This window comes from Indicator indicator, chromosome 15 (genome assembly GCF_027791375.1).
Source record: "Indicator indicator isolate 239-I01 chromosome 15, UM_Iind_1.1, whole genome shotgun sequence".
Classification (NCBI taxonomy): Eukaryota; Metazoa; Chordata; class Aves; order Piciformes; family Indicatoridae; genus Indicator; species Indicator indicator.
The window spans coordinates 12,852,566-12,864,105 of NC_072024.1; the positions used below are offsets into that span (position 1 = coordinate 12,852,566).

The 11,540-nt window shown below is 54.9% G+C and overlaps 1 protein-coding gene across 2 annotated transcripts in view; it reads right to left on the bottom strand.

The window, feature by feature from the left end:
- The window catches only part of PLXNA1 (plexin A1), a 104,586-nt gene extending 94,225 nt beyond the window's left edge, over positions 1–10,361 (bottom strand). For both annotated transcript variants that reach the window (XM_054387464.1, XM_054387463.1), the window contains exons 1-2: positions 9,159–10,361; positions 2,941–3,123 (exon numbers count right to left, since the gene is read on the bottom strand). In XM_054387464.1, coding sequence (XP_054243439.1) covers positions 2,941–3,123; positions 9,159–10,361 — 1,386 coding nt within the window. The remainder of the gene's footprint in view (positions 1–2,940; positions 3,124–9,158) is intronic.
- Between the last annotated feature and the right edge of the window lie 1,179 nt (positions 10,362–11,540).

Sequence of the window (11,540 nt, forward strand, 5' to 3'; positions counted from 1 at the left end):
ACAGCCCCATGTCACTTCCCCATCCACAGCATCCTCAGACCACAGGGTGCACAGCCAGGTCCCTGACGCACCAGCTCGGGAGCGTGGAGGAAGTGGCTCACCGCCAGCCCCGGCAGCGTGAGAAGTCATCCCCGCAGGCTGCTCACCCAGGCAGCGCCAGGAATCCCCCCAGCGCCCCAGTCCCATGACTGCTGGCACAGAGGACAACGAGCACATGGGGCCCAGGGTTTTCCAAGTCTGGCCTCTGCACATAACTCAGGGCCAGCCAAAGATAACTGTGCCTGCCTGGTAACCCTGAGGGGACAAGCTGAGAGCAGGCTGCCATAGCCTTCACTGCTGCAACCTGTGCGTGCTGCTCAGGGTCCTGTATCTGCACCTCCTCCAGTGCCTCCCCATACCAGCCCACAGGCCCTGTCCCATTGCCAGGTTTGCAAATCTGACATTGCTTGCAATACCTTTCCAAACACCTCCCACCAAAATTAGGGTCTCCCTGCAGCTGCGGTGGCAGCAGGTGCTGCCCATCACCCCGGCCTCACAGCAGCAACTGCTGGCAGCAGGGCTGGGGAGAGGCTGCAGCGCAGCCAGAGGCTCGTGTGGCTTTTTTGGGGGGACAAAGGGAGGCTCTGTCTGCACACGACAGCCTGGACAAATGCTGGGTATAGGAGCTGTCATCCAAGGAAAATCCAGACACAGCAGTGACTCTGCCCTGACCTTACCCCAGCCCAGATGGCGAGATCAGTGCCCCTCCAGCAGAACAGCATCCTTTACAGGGCTCCTGGGGGTGGGGAGAGGAGTACCCAGCTGTCAGCACAACCCTCTCTCCCCAGAGAGGATGCCAGGGTATGCCAGCAAGGTTAGGTGGGACAGTCAGGAGAACAGAGAATCCACCAGGCTGCACCAAGCCTAACTTAGGTGCTTGCCAAGGGGATGGTGGGAAATGCTTCAAAGCAGAGGAATTGTGACCACTGCGGGGGCATGCACCCCTCCCTCACCCTCTGCCCGGAGAAACTGCCTTGACCACACTGCTGTACCCATAACTGGAGACATGTTGGCACCACTCGCAAACAGGTCAGCAGCCCCCCCTCCTTGTGCTCCTCAGGCAGGAGGGAGCCCTACCCTCCCTCCGGCCCCACCAGCAGCCATGCAGCAGGATCAGGTAGCTGCTGAGGCAGCACTTTGCTGGGCAGCCAGACAGGGGCTGCCGCAGAGAGGCTGGGCTACCCACCCCAAGGTCACAACAAGGAACATGGAGGAGACCTGGCAGTGCAGGGCTTGGAGCCTTCAAAGTGCTCCCACTCTGCCATCAGTGACTCCCTGCAAACCAAGGGGGTTTGGGAGCTCCAAGAAGGAGACGACTATGAAACCTGCTCAGCATTACAGTGCCAGGACAGGACTTAGAATTCTTTGTTCCCCATGAAGCTCCTGCTTCATGTCCTTTGGTTCTACAGGGCCAGAGAGCCAAATCAGCTCTCCAGGGAACAGAGTTTAGAAAAGAGCAAAAACAAGCTGATGAAAGCCCTGCAGGACAGAAGGATGCTCAAACCACAACCAGGCTTCAAGTCTTGGCCTCAACCACAACTTTGTAGTCTGCAGCCTGCACCATGGCCAGGCACGCACCCCAGATCACTGCTTGCTAAGTGGCTCTAAAGGTGCAAAACTTTTTAGAGAAAAACTGAAAAAAGGAAGGAGAGGAAACCCCAGACCTATTGTGTAAAAAGCAACTGCCAGCCCCTCTAGATAAACAAGGAACTAGAGGTGTAACACTGTTCCCATGGCTTTGCAAACCCTCCTCCCACATGCTCCTTCCTTCCCATCCCCATTTAAAATCTCCCATCTGGAGCCCAGCGGCAGGAGAAGCTGCCAGAAGGACACCAGTCCCTCCGGATCCCTCATCGATCCAGAAAGGAGGATGAGCTGCCTCTGTCAGCTCCCCGCAGCCCTGCTCAGCCCTGACGCCACTGTGCCCCGCAACAAGGACCACAGAAAGCCTAGCAGAGGATGTGGGGCTGGAGAGGACCACCAGCATCCCGTTGCCGACCCCAGCACCCAACACATGCTGCACATGTTCCCCTCCTACCCCCTAAACACATTGCTAATTAGCAGGGCCACAAGCAAGCCAGAGGGAATAGAGACAGGGCAAGTGGAACGTATGGGGACTATCATCCACCACTGCACCCTCCTCCTGATTCCTGCCAGGGAATCCACCTTGCCTCCTCCAGCACAGATCAGGGGAAGCAGCAAAAATGCAGCATGCTGTGGCCAGGACAGGTGCTGGAGCACCTTACAACTCACAAAGCAGTGGGCCAAACCCCTCAGCCAAGGCCTGGTCCTCTTGTCCCTGGTAGAGACCATACCAGGACCTTTGCACTGTCTTCCCAGGCTGAGGATACAGTTAATGCAAGCTGTGTTTAGACAAGGCATGTACAGCTGTAATTATAGGCACGATGTTATGATAACAGGAAATCTGTGCCCTGTGGAGATGCAGACAGAGAAAGGCACACACAGAGCTATTTGCTAATTGCCACCAACAAGCAACCTTTTGTGCCGTGGCAGGGTATGGGAAGAGAAGTCTCCACCACCCCAGGCTAGAGCCCTCGGCACCCACCCAGCCCAGGTCAACAGCAAAGTCATTCAGATCTGGCCAGACAGAGCCCAGCCCATGGCAAACCCACCTGCCCTGAGACACCACAGAACAGCCTCACACCCACCAGCGGCCAGGACTCAACTTCCCTAGATTATAGCCCTTCCAAAAGGCAGAGCTTTTGTAAACTTGGCTGGCAAAGAGGAGCAAGAGGAAATTGCCTCTCTCTGGCTCTTTGCATGTTACCCCCAACACACCAACTCATGCTGTGATGGAGGCACAGCCCCAGCTGTACCCTCAAGGGACCAGCAAGGCAAGAAGTCATCCCTCCCCATCAGCATCACTGAAAGCTCTCCTACCTTTTTGATCCTCCCGCTCCGTGTGCCTGCAAAGACGACAGTCTGTCCCCTGTAGTCGTAGGCGGCCACCGAGGTCATGCCATCTTCCTTATCCACAAAGAGAGGGGTGCCCTCGATGGTGACGGTGCCACCCAGGGGCTGGTTGAAGTCCTGGCCACAGAAATTGTCATCGATCTGCAGCGGCTGTCAGAAGAAAACAGAGGAGAGATGGCTTTTTGCCAGTGACATGCCGGACCCCCTGGATGGCCACCAGCCATATCCCACCTCCACTTCATTGGCTGCAGCAGCTTCAGTAGCCCCATTCCTTGCCTGTCCTGTCCCAGACATCCCTCCTTTACCAGCAGAGGGAAGGGATGAGCTGATGCCTCCCTAAAATTCCCTGCATGCTGATGTAAGGTACTTGGGACATATCCAAGGTGTGCAGCCCCTCTCTGTAGCTGAACAAGCTTTGTAGACCAAGGCTCTTGGTCCTCTGCATCTTACAGAGCAGCACTTACAAATCCAGTGGGACCCAGAGCAGCATCCCTGCTCCCCTTCCGTCCTTGCCACTGACACCTCAGACACATGGAATGCCGGCAGGAACTCCCCAGCACACACACCTCCCTCCCTCACCCCAGCACTAGCTTCAACAAGAGAACAGTTTGGCAGCAAGGCAGGAGGGACAGAACGCTGCGCTCCAGACATTCTCCAGAGACAAAACACTTCCCAGCCAAGGCTGTCCCAAGGCAAACGGGTCTGGGCTCCTGAAAGAACCTCACTTCACAGAGCAGAGCCTCCAGCAAGTGCTACCCACCTGCCAACCCTGTTCCCACTCCTGCAGGAATGTCTTTGGGAAATCCCCACATTTTTCTCATGCTACCTTGTCCCAGACAATCCGCCTGGCTCAGCCAGCTACCTCCTCGCTGCAGCACTCGCCCACGGGTCTGGGAGAAGCTTTTGCAAGCTCTGGGAAGAAGCCAAGGCAGGGCTGCACCAGCCCCTCTCTGCCCTTGGAGCTGTGATGCCAGGGACCTCTAGCAAGGTCAGTCCTGCCAATGGACAAGCCCTTAGCTTGTCTCAGGCAGCATGGGCTCCAGCCAAATCCCCAGGCAGCAGCAAGCCTGGGTGCAGGAGGCTAGGGCAGCAAGGCAGGAATGGCCAATAGTGAGACAGCCTGCTCCAGCCATGGGATTTTTCCACTTCACTAAGTTCCTTATGTAACTTTGAATGTAAAGGGGAGAGAGGCTTTTTGGCAAGCAGCAGCCTCCAAATGCATGCCAGTCCCCAAGGGGTTTTAAATCCATACAGTATGTGCATGGAGCATATGGGAAAACACTGAGCTCCCGAGCCCCACGCATACAAGGGCAGTGCATAGGTCCAGGATTCGGCTTGCTGCTGCCTGGGAAGTGAGGGTCAGCCCAGACCAGCTCCCACCAGCAAATTCTAGTCATGCACAACAAGGAAGAAAAATGAGGAGAGAAAACATGCTGGTTTTCTGTGCCCCAGCGCAATGCACTGGCAGCCACAATGATTTCAGCCTCCTGCAGCCACAGTCCTCCTTGCCATGCTGGCCCCAAGGCCAGCAGTCCTGCTCCTGGCTGTTGTGGTGACTCAGTGCCATGCCAGCATTCCAGCAGGGAGGACCAGGAATGAGGCCAGCTGGTCACGTTCAGCCACCCCAGGCAATGTGTGGATGCTGGCTGCTTCTTCAGTTACTCTGATTTGTTTGCAATGGGTGCCTGAGTTAGCACACAGCCAAAGATCAGGTCCCTTCCCCACTTGACCTTTGCTTGTCCTTCCCTAAACTGGGGGAACAACCACAGCCAGGTGTGAGAGGTGGGAAGTCGAAAACAGGAACACATGCCTGTGTAACCACAGAAAAAGGGGGGAAGGGAGCCTAGGTCCTCTCCACCATTCCTCTGAATCCCAGCCTTGCAAGCACCGCCTTCTATCCATCAGCCAGCACACACATCGACCATCCTCCTCTGCATCACCTGGCTAAGGCATTTTAAAACAGTAGATCCAAGAAAATTATCTTCCCAAACACAGAGGAGGGCAGAAGCAATGTTCCAAATGACACCCAGCTTCCATCCGGATACCCAGGATTCTTCAGGCACTTCGCTGGGGGGAAAAAAAAATCCACTCTCTGGCCCTGACAACCCTTCCATTCCAGTAATGCATCCCAGTACCTTCCACCCATCCACCAGCAGTAGCAGACGAGTTAAGGGCAACACCATGAAGGTATTTAGTCTCTGTCAGCCCCTGGGTGCAGTTTCTGCTCTCTCTGCACTCAGTCTGCAGCTTGCCCAACCCCTCGGCTGCTGAATATGCAAGAGGAGAGATGTTTACCCTGTTTACTCCTCTCTGCTTTGTCTCAACAAACTCTGGGAAACGACAAATACAGCTGTGCTCCGGGACCGTGAGGAGCCCCCGCCGCCACCACTGCGATGCCGGCACCACCTCGATAAATAATTACGCCGACAATTAGCTCATTAACAGCAAACTGCCTCAGTAGGGAAGCGCAGGCAGGCGGCACGGCGAGGTCGGGCCAAGGGCAGCAGTACCAGGGTTACGGCACCCACCAGCATCCCCACTAGGTACAGGCTGCAGGGAGAGGCAAGGTGGAGGGATGGAGGGACGGAAGGACAGAAGGACAGCTGTCCCCTGGTCAGTGCCAGCAGTGACTGACACACACCACAGCCCTAGAGGGACAGTGACCTTGCAGCATTTCAGCCTGCAGACGCTGGGATCTGCAGGAGGTGTCAAGCTCTGCCTGCTTTCCCATTTGCATGGGTGTTTGCAGGGACCACAGCCTCAGCCCATTGCACAGGGGATGTAGTTTTCTTTAAATTATTACTTTTAATTTTGTTTTTATTTCAGTGTTTTCCTTTGGCACTCCTCTCAGCTGTCCCTGGCCCCCAAGACACCCCAGGCCCCCACCTCTGCAGCAGGACATCCTTCTCTCTCCCAGCACTAATGCACCTCCCCAGAAAGGGACAGAGAACTCGAATTTCCCAAGGGAATTGGCCTGCAGGAGGGGAAAAAGCAGTTCCACAGCACTAAGCGAGTGGGAGCGGGTGTCTCCTTGACATGCTTTGTCTCATTGCCTCCTTCAAGCCCACTTACGAAAGCAATGAGGGAGCAGACAGCAGAGGCAAGGCTTACACCTCTCAGCATTATTCATTAGCCAGAAATTTGCCAGTTAACACCATTACAGGCTCACCTCATCCCCCTCTGCCCTCCCAGGGCCCATAATGAGGACGAGGGGGACAAACAGCCAGGGAGGGGGTTGCAGAAGGCAGGTACCAAGTGCTAAGCTGGGATGCCAGGACATTTTGCACCTTAATTGCTGCCCAGAAATAATCCTGGTGTGGTACAGTTCATTAACACATGCATTCTCTGGCTGCCACCAGAAAATAATTTGGCTTATCCTGGCCCAGTTTGGGACAGTTTGTCACCAGCCATTGCCCTCTGCCAGCAGGCTGGGTGGCAAGCCCCACACCAAAGACTCAAAAATCATTTTCTCCTTGGGGCAGCCCAAGGAAAGCTGCTGATGGTGTCCTGCCAGCTCCAGAACTGGCTCTGCCTGCACTGCCAACCCAAGGGGTCAAGGACTTCAGAAATTCCAAATTGCTCCCTGCTGCAACATCTTCACTCCAGCTCCAACTCCCTGCCCTTTCTCACCCCTGCTACATCAGACTATTGTCCCTCCATTTTGGGTATGGGTACCCTGGACAGATGTACTGACATCTGGCCATGGGCATGCAGACCTCCAGACTCTGCACTGCACAGGGGAAGCGAAGAGCTGGGCTACACAACACCAAATCCCTCCTCAGTAGAACACCGTGACTGCAAAAATCTCTGGACAGGTTCAGGAGTGATGTAAGCAGCAGTGCTGGTGCAGGGGAATGGACCAGATGGTCCTGCAAGGTGTCTTTGCTGTGTGTGTTCTGTTCTGAGTGTACCAATATGAGGGGTCTTGCTTCCAAGCCATCTCCACTCCCCTTCCCACTGCCGGATCACTGGATCCCAAAATGGAAGAGAGCAAAACAGGAGATAAGAATTTGCTCTGCTTGCCAGTTAATGGAGCAACCACTAACATCTCCTGAGCTGGCTGCCAAGCCTGGCAGCCTCTTCTCCTGGCTCCAGCACCAGCTGCCCTGAAGCTCTGGGAGATGAGCATCCCTTGGTCCTATGATGCTCAAGGTCCAGCACTGGGGTGTCAGCAAAGCCTTCTCCAGCAAGGTCCAGCCTCAAGCCCTTGCCATCACAAACAAGTGGAGCAAGAGAGCTCCTGGGATATTTTCTGTATGGATAGGGTGCCAATCCCAAACAACTACTGATGTGAGCAATTACATTTTGGCTCCTTAAAAATGAAAAAAAAAAAAAAAAACAAAAAAACAAAACAAACCCACAACATGCCCTTTATCTTCTGGCCAGCCCAAAAAACCGAGATCCATCACTGCCATGCCCCATCCCAGAGGTGGCTGCGTTTTAGTAGGGGCATAGAGATTCTTGCCAGAAAAGTTACATGCTCCACAGGGTCTGGTTTGACTTGCACTCAGCATGATAAGGGGCTGAGGACTTGGCTCACAATCCAGTCATGTCTTGCACAGCTCTGCTTGGCAGCTGGAGCAGGATGGGGACAGAAAACACCACCTGGCTGCCCTGGGGGAGGGTGGCACCCCCCAAACACAACCCATCTGGAAGCAGGAGCCACCCCATCATGCCACACATCTACTCCACGTGAGCCACATCTGCAGGACCCAAAGAGCACCTTGAAATGGGCTTACACCAGGTAGTAACCCTGGGACTCTGTTAACATGAAACTGCTCCCGAAGTGCATGGGGGCAGAGCCCCCTCCCCAAAGCTGGGATGCATGGTGCTGCCAAGGGGCACTGGGAGAGACAAGCCAGGAGTGTAGGAGGAAGCAGCAAGCATCTCCTCCACTGCAGCCAGCAGCTGCGTGACCCAACAGGCAGCAGTGTAACGATTTCATCATTTTCCAGCAGAATTGAATTAGTTCAAAGCCAAAATCTGATTTGTGAGCCCAGCGCTCTTGACAGCAAACCCTTTACTTTGTCAGGCAGCTGTTAGCTGTCTCCTTCAGAGCTGTGGGGAGGATGGTGGGAGGGAAGTCAGGGCTGCTCCACAGGGACACCCTACCCACCTGCTTCCACCGCCAGGCACCCAAAACACTGCTTGAGCTGGGGGCCTGGTGATGAGCGCTGAGCACCAGCAAGCAGGGCTGGGGAGGGGTGGGCAATAGCAGGAGTGTCAAGACCTCCACCAGATTCTCCCAGGCACACACACTAGCACCCCAAAACCTCTCTCTGCCAGGTATCTGACCCTGCCTGGAGACTATTCAGCCCAGCTTGGTGATGCCCAGTGTTAGACCTCCCCACAATGCAGACCCACAGCCTTGCTGTGACTGTTCATGGTTTATAACATTGCCTGGAAAAAGAGTCCGGCAACAAAAAGAGTTCATCTGGAAAACAAACCAAGAGAACCAAGTAAGGAGATCCCTTGCACCCCACTCTGAGCAGCTGAGCCACAAGCAGGGGCCATACACATCCACGTGAGCACCAGGCAGAGGGACACATCTCTGGGGACAGAAGGGAGCACTCCCTTGATTGGGAATCACTCCTCTGGAACTCTAGCGCTCATCTCTTGCACCTCTGGATGACAGATTGTGATGGCCATGCTCAAAACAGATCTCATTGACGGCACCTTGTGCCCAGGACCACCATCCTCTCAATCTCCTTATATCAGGCCTGAACTCCCTGTCTCCCACGCCCCACTGCCCCAAACACCTTTGCTCAGCCGCTGCCAAGCCCCAAGTGACAACACTCACAAATTCACACATGCTATCTGCAGGGGACTTCCCAGAAGAGCTGCAGCAGATGCCTGGAGGACTGAGCATCCTGTCCCCCAAGCCCAACTCACCAACACTCCCCAGATCCACAAGGCAGGGGCACAGAAATAGGCACCTGCACTGGCACGGGGCCTCTTGCCTGGGGCTTTCCACAGGCACCGATGCAACCCAAACCCAGATGGCTGTCCCACAATGAAGCCACAAAGTCCATGAGGAATGCTACTGAACAAGCTGAGCTCTAACAGCACCAGTCCTCCCACCAGGAAAATACAGCTCAGGTCAGTTCCATCAGGAAGGTCCAGCAAGAGCACATTGCCAGGAAGCAGAAACATCCTGGCTTGGATAGAGACAAGCGGGAACTTACCGAGTTGATGCAGCCGAGCTCCTTATTCAAGAGCCAGGGCAGCGAGAGTTTCCCTTCCCCTCTGTAACACGACTGGATACGCTCCTTGATCTTATCCTTGATCTTCTTCAACGTGAAGAGGCAGAGCACAGACTCCTTGGGAGGCTTAACCCTGTTTTTCTGGCCCTGGGAGAAGATGGTGAAGAGGATATCCTCTCGCTCCGAGATGCCCAGGTACTTGGCCAAAGCCTTGCCAGGCTTGGTCAGGTAGGCGTCCTGGATGAGGCGGTACTCAATGCCGTCCTGCACACAGCCGATGGGGAACTCCACATAGGAGTAGAACTTGGGGTCATCCACGCAGAGGCGGACAATCTTGGAGGTGAAAAACTGCTCCCCGGTAGAGTCGGGTGAGGTGAGCTGGGTGTCCAGCTGCAGGGTCAAATAGTAAACAAACTGCTCGCTGCTGAAGCTGTAGATGTAGTAGATGTCAAAGGTGGGGAACTTGGAGAGTGTATCCGAGGGGATCTTGAGCTGGGAGGATACAAACTCATCCTGATACACAAAGCCAAACATCTCTGCATTCTCCTCATTGGCCATCAGCTTGCGGCTAGAGAGGGTAGGGAAGTACTCTGACTTCCCATCAATGGGCGTCCCAATGAAGAGCTTGTTCTGCCCATTCAGCACCTCAATGATGACCCCAGACATGGTGCCTGACTCGTTGACACTGGAGAGGTAGTGCTCCTTGCGGTGGTGGGGCTCACCCAGCTTGAAGAGGTCATCCAGCCGCAGGAACTGGCAAATACCTTGGGAGGCACTGCCACAGGCAATCAACCTGTTCCCCGAGTAGTCCACCAGCAGCAGTTTGTTCACATTGTTGGTGGTGACCAGCCCATGCGGGCAGGACTGAACACTGGGCGGAGGGTAACACTTCTCATTGTCCTCCACAGGCCCTGTCACGTGGGTCCGCAGGAGCGTGAGGTTATTGGAGAGCTTGTAGATCCGATTGACAGCCCCCACATAGACCTCCCCAGTTTTGTTGTGGACCACCAAGTGCGTCAAGCTCCAGTCTGAAACTGGGAAAGTCCTAAAGGGAGACTTGGGGCTGCCTTCCGCCAGCGGTAGCCAGGTGCTCCCGAAGAGCAGCAAGGTCCAAACATTAATGGCCAAGTGGTGCTTGAGCCAAAGGAGCCACATTGCAGCAGCCTCACATCCAGCCAAGGCCATGCCCAAACCCAGCCACAAAATAAATAGAAACAAATCCAAACTAAAGGGATGAGGGAGGGAGGAGGAGCTAACAGGACACAGTCTCCTCTGCTTCCACTGTTTTCAGCATTCAGGACATCGTGGGCACAGCCAGTCTGGTCAGCCCTAGAGAGAGAGAAAGACAAGAGCAGGGTTAGGAGGATTGACAGTGGAGGAGGAGACTCCCTCTCCTTATCACCCATCTCTGACTCATCCTGGGATAACCTGCGGGAGGATTCCCACTGGGGAGTGGCAGGAGTAGGAAATACTGCCCACAGTGACTGCGCAGCTCTGCCGGCATCCCAGGCTGGGCAGGGCAGGATGCTGGCATCAGGGGGCAGCTGGCTGTGCACACCGTAACAGCAGGGCTGCATGGGGCCCACCAGCCAGGCCCTACACAAAACTTGGTGGGGTTGCATCATCACCAGCTGAGCAGCTGGGCCATATGCATACCCCAGCATTCCATAGAGCATCCTTCAATTCTGCCGCCTGCTTCCCAAGCCATGAAGCCAGCCAGGAAGAGGCCTATGGGGAAAGACCCTTTCCCTTCTTCTCCTGCTCCCAATGAACACAAAAAACCCAGCCATCTCTGCAGCCTTGCCAGGATGCTGGCCTCCCAACAATTTGGGCAACGCTTCCACACCACTTCCTTCCAAAACCTCTCTACATATCTGCCAACTCCACCAGCTCTCCCCTACCCATGCACTCACCACCCTGCTCCCTTCCACCCCCAACACATCCACTTCCAAGACAACAGCCAACAGGGCAACAGCTTACAAGCAACACTGTGACCAAAGCCAGGTGCCACAAACCTCTGTGGCTGTGGAGACAACCAAAGTGTGAAGTAACCATCCATAGAAATCATCCCCATGGTCCTAATCCCCCATTCCTACCACTTTTTCAATATTGGGAGCCTTCTAGGAAGGAGCACAGAGTCACAGCACTGATGGGACGAGCACACTCCCAAGAGACAGCTACACTGCCCAACACCTTCATTTTTAAGAGCTTGTCAGTATAAGAGCCTAACCACAAGCACCCCAGATCAGAGCTGATTAAGCCCAAACCACACCATGGTGTGAGACCAAGCAGCGCTGTGGGCACAAACCCACCAGTTACCTCCAAAAGCCACCAGCCCGGCAGCGGCGGGCAGCGCGGTTTCCT